General features: G+C 44.6%; 6 protein-coding genes across 6 annotated transcripts in view; 3 read left to right on the plus strand and 3 right to left on the minus strand.

The window, feature by feature from the left end:
• Nucleotides 1-628: 628 nt before the first annotated feature.
• On the plus strand, nucleotides 629-1,231 carry BDR25DRAFT_327960 (uncharacterized protein; the record flags this gene model as incomplete). Its single annotated transcript, XM_033692357.1, has 2 exons — nucleotides 629-723; nucleotides 775-1,231. The coding sequence occupies 2 exons, from the start codon at nucleotides 629-631 to the stop codon at nucleotides 1,229-1,231; spliced, it is 552 nt and encodes a 183-aa protein (XP_033543429.1).
• A 65-nt stretch (nucleotides 1,232-1,296) lies between these two features.
• On the minus strand, nucleotides 1,297-2,384 carry BDR25DRAFT_306084 (uncharacterized protein). Its single transcript, XM_033690550.1, has 3 exons — nucleotides 2,163-2,384; nucleotides 1,966-2,095; nucleotides 1,297-1,917 (listed from the first exon to the last, which is right to left on the minus strand). Exons 2-3 carry the CDS (start codon nucleotides 2,075-2,077, stop codon nucleotides 1,451-1,453), a joined length of 579 nt encoding a protein of 192 aa, XP_033543430.1. The 5' UTR covers nucleotides 2,078-2,095; nucleotides 2,163-2,384; the 3' UTR covers nucleotides 1,297-1,450.
• Nucleotides 2,385-4,667: 2,283 nt separating this feature from the next.
• Nucleotides 4,668-6,204, minus strand: BDR25DRAFT_359482 (uncharacterized protein; the record flags this gene model as incomplete). Its single annotated transcript, XM_033696090.1, has 9 exons — nucleotides 4,668-4,762; nucleotides 4,805-4,883; nucleotides 4,928-5,002; nucleotides 5,032-5,111; nucleotides 5,146-5,198; nucleotides 5,267-5,482; nucleotides 5,508-5,566; nucleotides 5,607-5,728; nucleotides 6,162-6,204. The coding sequence occupies 9 exons, from the start codon at nucleotides 6,202-6,204 to the stop codon at nucleotides 4,668-4,670; spliced, it is 822 nt and encodes a 273-aa protein (XP_033543431.1).
• A 2,311-nt stretch (nucleotides 6,205-8,515) lies between these two features.
• Nucleotides 8,516-9,651, plus strand: BDR25DRAFT_359484 (uncharacterized protein; the record flags this gene model as incomplete). Its single annotated transcript, XM_033696091.1, has 5 exons — nucleotides 8,516-8,624; nucleotides 8,678-8,702; nucleotides 8,911-9,231; nucleotides 9,313-9,371; nucleotides 9,608-9,651. 5 exons carry the CDS (start codon nucleotides 8,516-8,518, stop codon nucleotides 9,649-9,651), a joined length of 558 nt encoding a protein of 185 aa, XP_033543432.1.
• A 1,167-nt stretch (nucleotides 9,652-10,818) lies between these two features.
• Nucleotides 10,819-11,253, minus strand: BDR25DRAFT_359486 (uncharacterized protein; the record flags this gene model as incomplete). The annotated part of the gene is made up of 3 exons (XM_033696092.1): nucleotides 10,819-10,849; nucleotides 10,968-11,035; nucleotides 11,098-11,253. The coding sequence occupies 3 exons, from the start codon at nucleotides 11,251-11,253 to the stop codon at nucleotides 10,819-10,821; spliced, it is 255 nt and encodes an 84-aa protein (XP_033543433.1).
• Nucleotides 11,254-17,070: 5,817 nt separating this feature from the next.
• The window catches only part of BDR25DRAFT_293523 (uncharacterized protein), a gene marked incomplete at its 5' end in the record, with an annotated part of 3,876 nt that continues 3,004 nt past the window's right edge, over nucleotides 17,071-17,942 (plus strand). The window contains one exon of the mRNA XM_033688724.1: nucleotides 17,071-17,838. Coding sequence (XP_033543434.1) covers nucleotides 17,071-17,838 — 768 coding nt within the window. The remainder of the gene's footprint in view (nucleotides 17,839-17,942) is intronic.

Here is a 17,942-nt window from a genome sequence, read left to right on the forward strand (position 1 = left end):
GACCTTGAAGCGGGGATCTGGGAGCGGGAATCTGGAAGCGTGGATCAAGAAGCGTAGATCTGGAAGCATGGCTGCATGACCTGCCACGCCCCTCCTGTCACACCAAACAGCAGCTCAGTCGATGCCCAGAGAGGATTGGCTTAGCGAACTGCCAAGGCGGATGATCCACCTCGCTGACACGTCAGTCTAGTTGGTGGGGCGACGGGCCTGGGGTATCTAATGCGCTCTACAGTACCTTAGTTTTGTTATACCTATTGCTACTTTGCAGAGCATCTATCCCATGGCAGACCCTCTAAGCGTCACTTCCAGTATCATCGCGATTGCTACGCTAGCATATTCCAGCGCCAAGGCACTGCACGAAACCATTTCCAGCATTCGCGATGCTCCGGAAGTCTTCGTATACTTGAAAACCGACGTTGAAACGCTCTGCAAAACTATCCATTCCTTGCAACAGGAAGTCGGAAAGAAAGCCACTGATGCAGCTTTCTCTAATGCGCAGATATCGAACCTACGCGAGATAGAGCCCGCCCTCCAAGCGTGCCGTTCAGCTTGCGATGACTTCAGTGGCAAGGTCAATGGACTTACGCGTCACTCCAAGGACGGCAACACAAGTTTGAGGGATAGGTTCATGTTGCAGTTTCATGACAAGGATATTAGAGCATTTCAAGCACTATTGGGAAGCTACAAATCAACGCTTGCTATCGCCCTCGAGTTCTGCACCTTGTGAGATTAGCCCCCACTCCAAATTGCATGAAACCTAACCATGCTGCAAAGCAAAACTTCTTCCGAAAACCTCGATGCCACCAGAAACCTCGAAACGAAAATTGAGGACTTAACTGCTCGCCTCACAGGCCAAATGCAAGGCCTCCAAATAGGCCTGCAAACATTCCTTGATTCCAGTGCTACAGGCCACAAGTCGATAATAGCAGACGATCAGCGCAAGCTCGCGGAAGCGCAAGAGTCGAGAGTGTTGCAGGCAATCGAACAGCGGAACACGGCCCTCAAGCACTGCTACCGAGCTTGTATGGCGGTGTTCAAAGAAACAACAAATGTGACAGGGCATACATACAAATATATGACAGCATCAGAGGAGTCGAAGTTTCTCATGGGTGATTTGGGCAACGTGCAGGGAGGTGCGAAGCACACTTACGAGAAAATCAATGCAACGGGTAAAGCGTGGGTGGTTACAGGAAATATGGATGGCGCATCTGCGGCAAACTTTTTTAAGTAAATTCAAGAAGACCTGTTGTCTTTCATGTCCAATTCTATCATGACAACAGATAAAACTAATCTTTCTGGCCGCCTTAATTATTAGCATTCAACATGTGGCCAAGGCTGTTGTAATAGGTTTCCCATTGAGCCCTATCTTGGGGTACTACACCTAACTCATCGCCCATACTTTGCCCGAGGATTTCGCTCCATCCGAACTTCGTAACGCCTAGAATGTCCCTCAGCCCGTCCCTCCAACCCACCTGCTATTATTCCCACCCTTGCTTTTGTTTGAGAAGACATGACCATTAAGCTGACGGGCATTCCCCGATGCTTCATTGTTTCTCCAGGTACCGCGATTTCCACCCGAAGAGTCGTAGAACTCAGAGCCATTGTGCTGACGGCCTCCGTCAGCCTTGCAGGCCTCCCACTCACCATCGTTTCCACCAGAAGAATGATAGTACGAATGTCCATTCCTCTGAGCGCCGTTCGCGCCTGTGGTATTGTCCACCCATGTGCCACTGTCTCCGCCAATCGAATATTCAAATGTCATACCGTTTTGCTGGACTTGACCATTCTCTGCCCTGAAAGATTTCCAGTAACCTTCATCTCCTCCTCTGGCGTTATTGAATCTATGTCCATTTTGTTCATTAATATTACGTGCACTTGGAAACCCTCCCTCCGTATAATAGTAGTCGTTCTGTTGCACTGCCAGGACTTAGAACAACTCGGAGGAGCTTTGAACGGCCTACGTACAGTTGTGATTAAGGACGGGCATTGTGCCAAGGTCGGAAGAGCGGGATACAAGTGGCTGATTGGAGGTATGTGGGATGAGGAGGAGCTGGTCAGTTGTAGGATCGGAGCCCATATTGGTCAATCGTTCGCCCTCAAGGTTGGTCAGTTCGGTTTCAAGCTTATTGATGGACCAGGAAGGAAGAGCTTCACATGCTTACCTCAGGTTCACCGATCACCTCAGGATCGTTTTCTGCTATCAGAACGGCTGACTGAGTTGGTCTGGGCATCGTGGCTCTCTGGAAATCCATCAACGCAGTGCTTTGACCTTCTAGGCGGGGTTTTTTTGCAGGGGTTTGATATACAGAAGCCCGGGTGGTGGGAGCTAGTAGCGAAATCGAATTCAGTGTAACTAATGGAACAGCATCCAGCGGTCGTGTCTATACAAGGACCTGTTTATATGCGAGCAGAGAACCACGGCGACCCACTTCAGCTCAGCCTTGGCGGTCATTCAGCGCGCCACCTTCGTCATCATCACGTGAAACTCTTGGCAGGCCAAGTGTTTATAGAGTCGACTCTAACGTGCATCCCTGCGTAGCGAGACACCCTATTACCTATGTGCGAGACATGTAACGAGGTAGGCACGGTCAACCACGTGGCCTTCTCTCACTTATAGAGGTTTAGGCTAGACTAGAAAATAATCTGCTATAGCTAATTCTAGACATCTATAATCCGCTCTTCCCTAGAAACTATGTTTGTATTGTTGCCTCCAGGCTTAATTTATACAGCACCTTCTTGTAATGAGGTAGGCGCCTGTCACGGTTAACTTGGACATGCCTCGGACTCCCCGGAGAGCCCTCGGCCCGGCCTTTGGCACATGACGTCCCGTCACGTGCCCCAGCACATATATATATATATATCCTCTCACGAATATCCTCTCACGAACCCCTGAGTCTCCTCAAGGATTCGTCTATCAATACTATCCTTTACCCCTTTCTGCGCTTCATGCTTCCTGCTTCACAGTGCTCTCACAGCGCCCTGCCTGCAAAATCGATACTATACGACTTTCCCTACTGTACAGTCGCCTACCAAAAGTCATTAGCCACCTAGCAATCCGAGCTCTGCAGGGGTATAGTCAACCTATTGGGGAAGGAGGTTACTTAGTTAATTGTTAACTAAATTTAAAGATTTTTATTTCTATACAAAGCTTATATACAGGCCTGTCTTTTAGTGCTGTGCTTAGTTAATAGTAAGTTAATCTACCTTTGTTTTAGACAACTTCCTTTATGCGCTTTAACAAACTAAGGATACACTTCCTATAATTAGCTAGTGTAATTTTTGCCTACTTCTTTTTAAGGATATCTACTATCTGCTTGCAAGTAGTAATATATTCTTGTTGCTTTAAGATGTAGAGCTTTATAATCTGCTAAAGGTTCTTAATTAAGTTTAAATTAGGACTTTGTAGAGGCTAATCTATCTGTATTATGCTATAGTTATCTATATACTTTTAGGTAGCCTTTGTAGTGTGAATAGGTGCTCCATCCTGCATTTATATGCTAATACCGCGTTCCTCTGTAAGCTGCTAATAAAATGGGATACTAACATTATGTAAAATCTAGCAGTATTTGCTAGCATTATTGCGCTTACCTTCCTTGTTAATAAACAGCTCTAATTTAAAATTAAGAGAGATTACACTAAATATAGAGACTGTAGTTCTTCTAGACTTAAAGGTAGGCTTTAGGTACTAACTCTTATATGCTTTTCTATGCTGCTAACGTACATATAGAGGTGTAGTGTCTAATCTAACTTTAAATGTTGCTTTATTATAAAAGGCTACGCAAGCTACGTTTTTTGCCTTGTTATATTAATAAGTTTAAGCAAATTAGAGTTACTTTTCTTTATATATAGCTAACAACTAAGGCTTGCGACGCAGGCAGAAGGCGTAGTACTTATGTTTTGTAAGGTATCTCCTTGCAGTACTAGTATAAATGCAGCAGTAGGTCTTTAATAGTGTTGTAATAGTTTAGAGCGTAGTAAAGGGATTATTTACTGCCTAGCAAATTAAATGCCTCTTAGCGCGTTTGTTAAGCTTTAAAGGTTAGCCTGTACACAGAGCTTTTGTATAGGTAGGCAGGGGCTGCTTGCGCAGCCGGCAGATGTTGTATGTAACTGTCGACTTAGGAATGCTAAGATGACGTGAGATTTTGCTAGCGCTCACGCTGTAGAGGTGGAATTGCTATATTGTATTAACAGATAATTTAGATAGCTCTTTACAAGAGGTTTTATTTGCTTTTGTAACTATTAAAAAAGGTGGTAATTTGATTAAGTTACATTTAATTAAAATCTGACCATTGTGGGGTGGCCCAGACCTCTCGCTAAAGTGGCCAATGACTTTTGGTAGGCGACTGTACCAAAAGGTACGCACGAGAACACTTAGCTTAAGTATTCTCGCATAGTATAATATATATATAGATAATGCTAGGGCTAGCACTAGCACTAGCGGTTGCCTCTCGTCTAGCCTAACCTCTATAAGCGAGAGAAGGTCACGTGGTTGACCGTGCCTACCTCGTTACACTTCTTTTATAGCGTGACAGATTCCCCTCCCCACAACGCCAACGTTAAGCCTTTATTGCTCTAAATTTTTGTAGAATAGCCTTGTCTAAGCCTTAGAACCTCCCCCTAGCGCTAGGAAGTCATCATCAGCGTATGCGCTGCAGGACGCAACTTTATGCAGGGTCGCCATGTTGATTGGTGTAACGATTTGCATGAACCGTTCCATCTCGGGTTGCCCGACGAACCGATATCCGAAGGCTCCTCGTATCTGCTCCGACTCTGCCCTGGCCCCCTAAGTATTTAGTCGCACCTCTCCCCTTGACTAGCTCGATAGTTTTCTGATATCCTTCCGTACAAGGCCTATAGGTGTTAATGGAATTCCCAGGTTTCTGAGTCCCCACGCACTCCCATATGCCTCTGAGTGGATTCACACCGCATTCGGACCCGTTGTCTTGCCTGTGCCGTTACAATTGGTCCCTCTGGCGGAAGCGATCACCATCGATCCTGGCTAATGCGAAGTGACCCTGCACGTCTCACCTCATACATCCGCGAGTGATTTACTGTAATATATGTGGCTGTGTGGATTGCACAAGCACTTGGAATATTGTTGAATCCGGCTCAGGATTGGGAGCAGTGCTCGGACTAGCCGACATGGCACTAGTTTAGTCAGCCTTGAAACCAGCTTTGACACAGCTATCCTAGAACTTTGAGATGTGGTTTAACGCGCCAACGATACCTACATTTGTAACGTGGAGACATACCATCACGTCACCCTCGAGCGCCGAAGTTCACCATTGTTCTCTCCGCTGGCCGAACGAAAGACCTGATCAAGCCCACCACGTCCTTGTGCTTCTCGAGCCCACTATCGCTGATTCCTAGGCCAAGCAGCAGCCGAGAGCTAGGCTCAGCTCGTTGAAGGGGAACACAATGAGATAGGAGGGGTATAAGATAAGATAGAGTTGGGTGGCCCTGGAAATCGAAGCCTGCGCTTTGGCAAGCGGGTTGAGTGGCACTGGCAGAACGCCGTTGTTGCAAGCATATGCGAAGGTGTTATCTCAGCTAGCTCAGCCGGCTGATGAGAGAACCGACAACGCACATACCACCATGCATACTGCTACTCCTAACGGAGTATAACCCAGGGTTAGTGGTTTCAAACCCCTGCAACTAACGTTTTCTCTCATCAGCTGTCTGAGGGACTTTGGTGATTTTTTGTGTACACGACTGATTTCAACTGCTTAAGGATGAAGACGCGATTTTAGATAGTACAATAGGTATATTATACACAGACTCTAAAAGTTGATACAACGCGCGAAACTCTAGTAAGAACATTATAAGCATATTTTAAATAGGATCTAACAATGTCTAGGGCAATTTAAATCTATCCGCGCGCGTGACGCGACCTTTTCTACGACTAATTTCACGCGTTACTTTAAACCCCCCCCCCCTCTTATTATCCACGCCTATGTATTGCAAGGCACTTATATTTTAGGCGCTATTTGTCTTTGCTATTGCAAACTACCTCTAGCTTCTAGATCTGCTAATTTTGTCCTGTGCGTATAGTTCTATTGCGGTGGGCGAAACAGTACTAACGCTTGCGCAGTAAGCAGTTTAGACACTAAATATTGTAAGTATCTTCCTACATATTGTCTATGTGTTTGTTTACGCACCTTTTAATGCGTACTGCTGATTATTTGCTGTAGTAGCTACCATGCGGACTAGAGGGCCAGGTTGGCGCGCAGGGAATCGGGGTTTAGGTAGGAGGCCAGCATGAGTACGGCTTGCGCCAAGTCTTCTAGCTGTCTGCTTAGGAGAGACCACTTATTTAGTGCTAGATAAGGACTATGCAGCGCTGAATTAAGTATACAGACTAGCTAGCGTAATGCTTTCTTGTGTTAAAGCCTGTCATACTCTAAGTGCTGATGCCCTGCGGGATTTAGTATATAAGTGTTCTACAGAGTGTAACGTCTAGTATTAAACGCTATTGCTTACTTAGGCCATGCAGAAGTTGTTAGGCAGTAGGGAGCCACACAAGCAGCAGGTGCGCGCTGTCTGTTAGCTTGTGTATAGCCTTAGGGATACAATTCTTGTAGCCTACACTAGCTTTAGAAAGAGCATTGTTTTGCATGCGTATTCTGTGTTTACAGGCAACATTACGCTCTAGATTATACTACTGTTAAAGCTAGAAGATAAGCAGTTTAAAGCAATCTACCAGTATCCTAAAGCGCGTCTGTGTCTAGTTACTAAACAAATAAAGGATGCTAACCTAAAAATATTCTAGAAGATCTGGCAGCTTCTATACACTTATATTTTACTAGGTCTAGAGTAGGCTGCATTGCCAGCGTTCTAACAGCTGTTCACTAACACTATATTCTATGCTTAGGTTAGGTTAGTAGCATTAGACAAGTGCTATGTTATATGACAGTAGAAAGATTTCTAGAAAGAGTATTTGCAGTTCTACAAGCTCTAGCAGTGTTTGTCTCCTAACGCGATGTTCTTTGCTTGTACTGCTACGTTTGACAAGCAGACAGAAGAGGCGGTACGCTGTTTTAGTGGCTTTAGGCCAGAGGGTCCAGGGATGGGTAATAATCTGATAGGCAGCCTAGAGGTAATTAGGACGTGCGTAGATCGCCCTGAGATTGCGTACGCCATTATTCTAATTAATGATCGCAGTAAGAGCACGTATGCTTAGCTCTTGCGTATTGTTGATTGTGGGTTTAGTACTGCTAGTTCTCCTGGCGACCCAAAGCTTATCCTAAAGACGTGCGTGTTTATTAACAGTCGCACCTATATTGCTAACCTTACAGGGCTCCTCCAATCTTGTCTTGTGTCGGATGGACACTACTCCATGGCAGATGCCAAGAAGGTAGTCCAGGCGTATACTAGTTGGGTTGCAGACGCGGACTAGCGGGAGATATATTAAAATTTTAAAGGCGCTAATGCCTCTATCTGGATTGTTGTCTGTACAACTGCGCTTAGGATAGGTATAGATATCTCTAGAATTAAGCGGGTATACTAATAGGACATCCTAATTACCTGGGATATAAGCGATCTGATGCAGCAGTTTAGTTGTAGCGCGCGTGGTTGTGGTGAGACTGCAGTTGCTATATTGTTTGTCCCTTTCTATGCGTTTAACTGTCTTAGCACTGATCTAGATGCAAGTGATGGACAGGCTAGCAGCTGGGTAAAGTGAAAGACAAAGGGGAGGCAACCTGCAAAGGCAAAGGATTGTTATAAGATAAAGCCCTCCACATTAAGGTAGATGATGACTATAACGTTGCTAGATCAGGCATCTGCTAGTGGTAGTCAGACGCCTGTTACTCCTGCTGTAACACCTCTGCCTAGGTCTACGCCCCTACACAATAAACCTAAATTGGAGGCTGCAGAAGAGGGGGTTAAGAGCACTTTAGCTAATTTGTGGAATCGTGTGGTCGCATTTTAGTATAACAGACGCAAAGGTAGACCCCCTAATTAGACAAATAAACAGCTAAACTAACAGGCTGGCATTAAGCCTAAGTGGCGGGACCTAATTAACTCTAAGTGTTATTGTAGGCACTTGCTCTAGTATTTCTAAAATAACCTGTCTATACAATTAACGCGGCGACCTTTTCTAGAAAAGGTCGCCTGTTGCACAGGTTGCAATCTAGCACTTGTGCTATATTAGAGCGCCTCGCCTCCGCCTGCCAAAGAGACCGCGCTAACGCTAAAGAGCAAAGCTAGCCTTGCGTTGCAGCATATCTAGAAGATATGTTAGGCATCTGCTCTTTAGTACTTTCTAAAGGTCTATAGTGTGTCTAAGGATAATGTTTTAGTCCTGCCTCTATCTTTAGTGTTTCTTCTATACCTAAACTAATAGAAGCTAGCAAGGCTTGTTGCTAGACAGAAGGATATTAAGAGTAACAGAGTTGCAGTGCTTATTAAGTCTAGCAGGTATAGCACTAGTGGTGTACAGGATTGTCTGCTATTAGACTAGGAGTTTATAGAGTTGCATCTGGCATTTGTTAAGAGTAAGTTTAAGCGTATTATGCTTGCAGTACAGAGCGAGTTTTGCAAAAACGACGCGCTCCCTAGGACAGGCAACGTCTCTAGGTCGCTGGGTATACACGATGCTACTGGGGCCTTGTTAGGTAGTTGTATGCGAGATAACAGTCTAGCTGTGCAGGCTACGCAACACAGATATCGCCAGCGACAGAACTAGTTAGAGCGATATGGTCTGCCCCTTGAACTAGTTATAATTAATGCGTTGTTTAAGTCTGCAGTGTTAACTATAGTACTAGAGTTGCTATTTAATAACAACCTTCCTCTACAGGACAATCTTTTGCCTAGTAATATTTCTAGTTATTAAGGCAGTTCTTCTACAGTTGTAGCACACCTCTCTAGTCTAAATAGTTTGTTCGCAGCAGCCTCTGCTGCGTTTAGCGTACCATACTCACCAGGTGTGGAGTTGTATATGTCGCCGAGGGACAGGCGACGCGCAGCTGTAATTGTAGGGAGCCCTATGCCAGCCCAGGTCCCACACACGCCAACTGGTAGTAGTTACCACCCGTTACCGCCTAGAATAGTCTTGTTGCCTCCTGTTGCATTAGATGAAATTGCTGTTAGCCTATGCGCTCCTAAGCCAGGTCGCAGAGGCAAACAGGCTGTGCGCCAGTCCTCCATGCCACATACACTAAGACGGTCAAGAACTCCCTGTACTCCAATTGCTGCAGTTTGTCGGAGCCTATTGCACGATGTAGATGCGTCACGCACTAATTCAGTAGCTAGTGCGGTGTCTCTAAGCAGATCAACACGCAAGCGTTAAAGGCGCCTGTTAGACAACAGGGCAGCTGATATAGGTAGTGTGCGCATTCATTGTAATGCAGACAAGCCGCGGTTAGACGGTTGGAAGCGTTGTTAAAACGTATTGTTAACTCTAACTGCGCGGAGCTTAGGGATATATTAATAGGGGCGCAGGCAGTCTCTTCTAGAATACTAAACTAACTGTGCTTATTCTTGCTGCGGTTTAGGTGCGGAGTGTTAGCAATAGCTTTGCTTATTTAAACTAGTTTCCTAGAGCGCTGTACGCTGGGGCAGACAGAGCAGCGCTTATAGGCGATCGTTGTTGTTGTTCTTGTAGCCGCCCTAGCGCATCCTCTCGTTTTGTATGAGGGGGTTCCCTGAAGGGGTCGCCTATAGTGTGGGGTGCGTGCGTTTGGGGTGTTAGGTTTTGTGCACAGTGCGGCTAGAGAAAGGGATGCAATAAACAGGCTTTGTCCTTAACTTTAAGAAAGACACCCTGTTAACTAAACATCTCTTTACAGATAGAAAGCGCGTCGCAGAAGACCTGCAGGATAGAGGAAGGCTGCTAGGCCCACGTCTTTATATTGTTATGCTGGGCAAGTGCGTCGCGGGGTGGGTCAAGCCTAGAGATGAACTTAGTGGCAGATCTAAAGCCAGCTATAGTTCTGAGTGGGGATGGTAGGTATAGAGGGAAGGTTTAGTAGAGGGTCTTAGTAAGATAGACGTTAAATTTAAAGGTAGCTAGGAGGATTTAATAGAGAAACTTAGCGCAGTCACAGGTATATATTGCGTGTCTGCGTATCTTCAGCGCATTGTGTGGAAGCCTAGGTGGGGCAACCTATAGGCAATCGTCGTTGTTGTCTTTAAAGGAGGGTATATAGGTGGCTGCAGCAGGTGTTGTTAATAATAAGGTTAGAACAAAGTATGCTAAGCACAGATATAATTCCTTAATTAGGCAGTTCTTCTAAAAATATGTGCTATATCTACGCGCTAGACCTATTAGCGCTCAGCTGCTTATATAAACGCACTATAAACACTTTCCTATACAACAAACACACCTATATTAAATTATTCCTGCGTTAAATCTGCCCTATTTAGCTAACTAAGCAAAAGGATTAAACAATACAGACTATGCATGCCCCTTAGCTAGACAGCAACAGCTATCTGAACTAATGGGCACCCCCTAGGCCATCCTGCGCAAGCGCAGGACTTTCTAGACTCCGAAGAGCTGGTTGACTGAGAGAGATAGTTCCGCGCAATATGGCCTTTGGCATATAATGCTTCGCCGTCTGCTTGGAATCTTCCCGGGACCACAAGGATGCCCCTACTATAGTGCTCCACTAAGGAATGTTCACATTGTACGACTAAGGGGACTCGTTAATAGACACTACCCAGCTGTAAAAGAGCCTAAACCTAGCCCTTAGCCTTGCAACCTCAGGCACCATTAAGAACAATCTAAATAAAAACTAAATAGACTAAGCTAGATGGCGGTTTTGCAGTAGGATTGTCTGAATTGTTTTTCCCTTAGTGCCTACTAATGAACTGGGTTTAGGAGGGACCCAGCCGAACAATTGGTAAACTAATTGTTGCAATTAGATGAACTAATTGTTATAGATGTCTTAAATGCCCTCTAATTGCCCTCTGATTGCCCTCTAATAGCCCTCTAATTGCCCTCTAATTGCCCTCTGATTGCCCACTGATACAGCATTGCCAAAGCAATGTAGCGAACGTTGCATGTGCCTAGTTGCCTAATTGCTAGTACGCACTAGCACGCATGCAGTCCCTCCTAACTAGTATGCACTAGACTTTCTAGAACTCTGTTTTGACTTCGTGCCTGCCGATTGTTGCCAATTGTTGTCTAAGGTAGCCAGGTCCAGGTCCAGGTCCAGGTCTAGGTCCAGGTCTAGGTCCAGGTCCAGCGTCTAGGTCCAGCGTCCAGGAAGGAAACAGGAACAACAAAAGGAGAGAAAGAGAAACAAGCATACAAAGCATAACAATAAGATACATAACTGTAAACAAAAAAAAAGAGAGACTTAATCTAGAACAGTTGTAGCCTAGAGTTGTATTGCAGTTAGTCTGAAAATATAAGGAGATTAGATACACTTATTAATACGCAACACTAGCAACTAAATCTAACACATGCGACTGTTTAAGGGAGGGCGGGGAGGCGATAGGCGATGGTTAGAGAGTGAATACAGTTAATTAAGGAGGGGTACGGCAAGGAGAGGTTTAAGGACACAGTTAAGCGAGAAGAGAGGGTTTAGAGGCGCGCGAAGGGATGGTTTAGTTAATTAAGAAGGGTGATGGAGAGAGGAAGAGTAGGACCATGTTACTGTAGAGTGCTTAGTACGGCCCAACGCATGGACAGAGGGGAGACTTAGCCAGTTAATAGAGGTGGACAAGCACCTGCAGGGCAAGGTGGAGGATAGAGTAACTATACAGTGTTTAGTACAGCTTAAATTAAAGAGGTAGGAGAAACTTAGCTAATTAAAGTAAAAGAGTTAGAGACAATTAAGGAGAGTTTAACTAAGGGGGAGGGGCCTATATATACCCCAGCTCTCGCCTCAGTGGCGAGAGCACCTGACTAGACTAGAGTTTCTGCCTAGCAGTGAAAGTACACGTCACAAGATTATTTAAAAGGATACAGAAGGCGCTAGCGTTTAACTAGCGCAAAAAATTATAACTTTTTAATTATTTTTTACTAATTACAACTAAAAATCGCCTGATTTAGAGGTAAAAGTAGGTAAAAATAAGTAAGATATAACGTATATAAGTAATTATAAGGCATTAGATTAACAATAAGCGGGCTAGGCAGCAGCAGTAAATAGAGGGAGGGGAGGGTCTTACTAGAGTAAATGTATGTTGCACGTGATTAATTAATTAGTGTTGCAGAGTTAAACTACGTTAAACAGCAGGTAGTAAATATAAGCAGATAGTTTATAATAATTAAGACGCGCAGCAACATAACATTACTGTAATTAGGATAGCCCTAGCTCCTTTAATTTTTAACTAAGTCTCACCCTAACGTGGTTAAGCCTTTATACAACCTTATCTACTGCTACTACGTCTCTAAATTATTTAAGTAAGATACAAGCATTTCTATAGACCTTTTAAAACTATTAAACTAATAGGCATTATTATAATTAGAGAACCTTTAGGAATAGTAAGCGCGTGAAACTGCAACAGTATGCTGGCAACTAGGTGATCTGTGGCTGGGAATTTGTCTTAATACATGCGATATGTGGATGGGCTGTGGGTTAGACAAGGGCGTACAAGCTAATACAAGGGGGCTAGAGAGCAGTCACGTACCTAACACTGCGCAGTTGTCGAAACTGGCGAGCAACTAACAGCGCACAGCGTCTGATTAGCTGCACTGAGTAAACAGTGCTTTACAACGCTGTTATACATCACAGAAGTGCTTGCTGTAAGTATATATAAAATATAAATATATAATTGCTCTATTTATCCTTAAAGGCTCTGTTAAGACCCCTATTAAAATTACTATTAATTAGATTGTTAACTAAACCCCTAGGGTTGCTATAGGTTGTGCTCTTAACTATTTCCGCAAATTCTGTCACATTAATATAACGCAACTCCTCTGCGCTAATGCTTGCTAGATTAGTTACATCTAGTGCTAGTATATAATTACTAGATATAACATTACTAATGTTAAAGTCTGCAACCTTTAACGTTAACAACTTAATACCACCAGCAATAATATCAGGGCTTATAATAGGCTAAGGGAGCCCTCAGTTAATCTGACTAGTTAAGCGCTCACAGCGCCCACAACTTAGCAGATAAATAGCAAGGGCAAATGTCTCTAGCTTAACGTTGCGCCGCGTATGCTTGTTCTTGCTCTTCTCCCTAAAGGCGCCCTCTATTAGCGCACAGAGTTGCATATAGAACTGGCAAGACAGTGTAAGATGACTAAAGGTAAAGTTTACGTTGTAAGTCCTGTTCTTAAAGTGCTGCATGTTGAGCTTATACGCGCAGTTTACAAGCTTAAGCACAATATTAACTGCTTAGAAGGTGTCCGGCTTCCTGTGTACGTTAACTAACCCAGAGGCAAGTATAGACTGCTGAAGCGTTGGAGTCGACACCCTATCTAAGACTAACCAGCGGAGGTGTAGCAGCTCAGTACTGTAGCGCTCCTGACCAGATCTAAAGAAGAATACAGCTAATAGATTAATTAAGTAACAAATAATTCTAATATCACTAAACTTAACTGCATGCTGTAGAGTAAGAAACATCTTAATCTCCTAAAGGAACTAACATGTTGTTGTCTAGTTGCCTTTAGAATTATTGCAGCCCTTTTACGCAGTAAGTGTAAAGACCTTCTTACGTATCTACTTAAGCAACTTAATGTACTGGTTAGGCAAGAGCTAACTAATGGCCTTATTATAGAGACCCCGCTAGTATTGCTAGACATCTGCTGCATGGATATCTGGCACCTGGCCTCAGAGATATCCACTGTTGCCTATCTCCTAGTAGAACAACGCAACTATTTAGGCGCCCTAGCTCAGATGTATCAGCGGCACAGCTATATAATACTTAACATTGCCCTGATTGATACCAGCACGGTTTAAGCGCATAATATCATGTAGAAGATTGCTAGAAAAGTCTGTACCTTTAGGCGTATTAAAGTGCGTACGAACAATCATGTAAGTAAGTGCCTAAAGGATATGAAAATACGCGGGCGGTCTAATCATCTAATCCCTCCTGTTGTATGGCTAGGACGCGCCGCGCTGCTCTTTCTTAAGACTGCGTATAAACTCAGCAGTTTTCTGGTCGCCCTATACTATCCACAGCCGCGTTTTAAAGCTTAGCTCTTCTAGATCTGCAGAAATATTTAACTGCTAGAGCTAAATATTATTATGCACTTTGTAGGTCTTATTAATAACGCCCTTGTTAAAGAATATTGCTTCTAGATGATTCACCTAGCTAGGTTCTTCGCACAGCAGGACTTTAACAGCTGGCATTGACGGCAACTGGTCCTCTGAGCTAACAAAGACCCCTGATACAGCAGCACTGTGGATGGCAGCTACAGCGCGCGACATATGGCACAATGTAATTTGCTTGCTTATATAGTCCTAAATCATGCCAGGCGCCATACAGATCTAATCAGGCTGCAATGCTATGCTAAGATTAAACATAGACTAGGTTAAACTATCCTTAGGGATCTATAGACATCTTATAATAAGCGCTGTCGTTAGGTTCTGCTAGATAGCTGTTGCAACGCCTACAGCGTGGTTGTAAGTCTAGTTAGTAAAGTTATAATTGTTATACATAATTATTAACTAAGGATTATGCGCAAGACCTAGCAGCCTAGCATTAGGTAAGACACAAGCTATATAACATAATATTATAACTTATAAGCTTTTTGTATAGTCTGCTATTTTATTAACCTCCTAGTTTATAATCTTATATAAGTTATAAACACCTAAGCCTAACAACGTCTCTACAACGCGCTGTTTTGTACCACTACTATGCAAATATAGACCTAGTAGGCGGGCAAGGTAGTTGCATCTCTTCCAGGCCTGGCAACGTAAGATGATAGAAGTAATTAGATACGCCTTACTATCCTGCAAACTCTTAGCCTTGCTGTAACTGCCCTAAGCACTCTGCTTATTCTATAAAAGTCCCTTAATAAACCTGCTCTAATTTAGAGCCTAATTAGCTATAATTAACCCTAACCTAGCAAAATTAACCTTATCTAGCCTAGAGGCTGTATTATACTAGTTAAAGAACTTCTGCCTAACAAGACTGTTAAGTTCTTTTATAAACGCAATAAAACTAGGGACACTAGTAGCCTTGTTATCTCCACTTAACGCTACATAAACGTTTAGCTGTTCTAGTGCTAATTAAAGAATTATCCTGCGTCTACTAGGCAGTAGGGCCTTTAACAACAGCAGGTCTTGCAAATACAACTTAACAAATTCACCTATTAGCATCCGCAGCTTATCTATTAACGCTAGGACCTACTCCAGTTTCCTTAATCTCAGGGTGTAAATAGGTGCGGACGACCAGACGCGCTAAGTAGACGCGCCTGCTACTTGTGGAGTTGCAAAGGGATAAGTTGTTAGAACTAGGGCCTAAGGCTTAGCAGCAACCACAAACAAAGGCAAGGAGGACATAGGAGGAGGTGACAATAGAGGTGATAATAGAGGAGGTAGTAGCTCATCTGCTAGAGGAAGATGAGAGGGTTGTGGACGCTGGCGCGGACGCGGGGTAGGACTAGTGGACTTATTGGCCATTTTGTACAGTAAACAACGTGCAAAACGCGTAACAATTTAATAGATAATAGCAAGAAGTTGCGTAGCTGTTAGCCTAAAGTTTAGAGATGTTTAGAGAGGAGGAAGGATGCGTAAATATTAATACAATGCATCCTTATATAAAAAGCGAGCACTGAAATTAGTTGTCTATACAATTAATTACTAAAGTCCCTCAGACGGCTGGGGAGAGAAGCTAAATCTAGCATCCTTATTGGCCAGAAAGATAGCGTGAGCGCCACCGGCGCGACTAGCATGGGTTTATGTTGACTAGCAAGGGTATCAGGGGCTCTGCCCCTGTCGGGGCTTCGCCCCTTCTCTCCCCAATCGGCTGAGCTAGCTGAGATAACGAAGGTGGAAAGGCTCGACATGTTTTAGTGACACAGCTGTCGTACGGTCAAACAACCAATAGCTCCTTACATGAGCGCAGCAATCTTTAGGGTTGTAGAGATGTGTTCCAGTTTGACCTCTGAGGGTCATGAGGAGTTTGGATCGTTCATGTTCGTGAGGAATGAGCACTAGCAGAGCCGTGATGGTGGCTATGCTTGGCAAGGCACTACACTACCTAGGATTGCATGCCGTCTTCTTGTTACCGGAAGCGATCCTTATATCTCTTCGCGCCGCCATCCATTCCAGACGATTATGGCAACCCTATAGCCGGAGCGGGTCGGCCGTCCTCCCTGCTAATGTGATCGAATATTCGATCGCTTCTTTCGAGACATGATCTTGGCAAATCTTTACGCTTAAATGTAGTTGTCCATCTTGCTACTGATCTAGAAGCTTCGCCCTTGCGCAGTCGCAAATTACCTGGCTATATACAGTATTCACGCTTACCCTCCGGCCTCTCTATTAAATAGACATATAATAATATAAAATACTTAGTCACCTGCACATAAACCATCCATAGAACCGTAAGCGATCCTCTGAGGTAACCAAATAGCTAACGTGCCCCACCAGGTTCTCACCAAAAATCATGAAAATCTCAGCACGATATCTCAACCACCGCTTAATAATAACTTCTAAAAACTCATATTTAAGCTTATGTAGAATTACAGGACTGTCTGCTAAATCTCGCAAGCTACTTGAGAGACACGTAGGAAATTATTTCCAAAGGGAGGGGTACTCTTACTCGCCGTCAGAGCTTGATACGTAGATTCTTCTTATTGGTCGCGAGTCGCACAAACGGGATGCCCGAGCCACAGCTATGCAGGTCGCAGGAGGTGGCGAGAATCCTGAAGTTTGGTCGTTTCGGTCAATAGAGGTAATTAGAATAGTCCAGAGAAAGCCCCAGCCACCCGGCCAATGATATACTTCAGCACCGAGCCGGAGCGTGTCGACTACCAGGTTTCTATTCGCTCTCATCGCCCAACTTCGATTCCAATTCCTTCTGGTCTCTTAGTCTCGACGGTTCGCCTCTGTGCGAGCAATACTACCCTTCTCGATCTGGATATTTCCCTGAACTCACACCCTTACTCATTCATGCCTGGACCACATTCCGACGCAATTCAGATCACGGCGGTCGAAAACAACCATGGCCAGCAAGCTTTGCGACCGCTGTTCTCCTCTCGGACTCAGTGTGGAGAAATTCCTGGTTAGGGACGACAGATCGTCGGGCTCTAGACATTCAGTCCGGTCGCTGCAACTGGCGAATGAGCGATATTTCCTCGGGTCGCTGGAACAAATCAGAGAGACAGTCGCAACTTGTCAGCTGTGCGCACTTGTTTCCCATGCAGTACCCGATCCGCCACCACCTCACACCAATGGTGCAGTATGTCACCTCATCTGGGAGATTGATGGCCGCACATCGGTGGACACAGAAGCCAGGGGAGAGAAGTGCACTCGCCGACTAAGAGTTTGCTGGAATCATCCAAACCTCGAGCAGTGCGAGTCTTATTTGGTCCTTGCAGCGCCAGCGAGGTACGACAACTCTGATGTCAACTACCGTGGCTTCTTGAACAACGAAACCGAGTTCCTTGGAAGGCGCCTCGGTCGCACAGAAAACAAGAGAAACTTCATCCGGGAGCTCGTGAGGCTGTGCGAGAGATATCACGGCTATCGCTGCACGAGAAAACTCGGGATTGAGGATGACTTCCATGTGACTCTGATGGAACCCTACTTCGGAGTCATCGACATTGAAAACGACAGTCTTGTCCCTTTGCCATTCAAGGAAAATGGCGACCAGCTCGAGTTCGAGTCTTACGCGACAGTGAGCTACGTCTGGGGCGAGAGTGATAGCCGCCAACACACCACGAGGATGGCAAACATCCAGAGTCGACGCAAGTCTGGTGGCTTGGCATCAGTCATCGGGACGCTAGAACAAATATAATCTGTGTTAAATAGGCTCTTTTAGCTAGCTGCTTATAGTATAAGCACTTAAGTAGCAAGAGTAAGAGTAGTGTACAG

Source organism: Lindgomyces ingoldianus, assembly GCF_010093535.1.
Source record: "Lindgomyces ingoldianus strain ATCC 200398 unplaced genomic scaffold BDR25scaffold_33, whole genome shotgun sequence".
Taxonomy (NCBI): Eukaryota; Fungi; Ascomycota; class Dothideomycetes; order Pleosporales; family Lindgomycetaceae; genus Lindgomyces; species Lindgomyces ingoldianus.

Excerpts from the sequence above, each read along its gene's own strand:
- BDR25DRAFT_306084 (XM_033690550.1), bottom strand. The coding sequence starts at position 2,077 with ATGGGCTCCGATCCTACAACTGACCAGCTCCTCCTCATCCCACATACC. Across the intron at positions 1,918-1,965 it reads GCCCGTCCTTAATCACAACT|TGCAACAGAACGACTACTAT; the intron begins GTACGTAGGCCG and ends AAGTCCTGGCAG.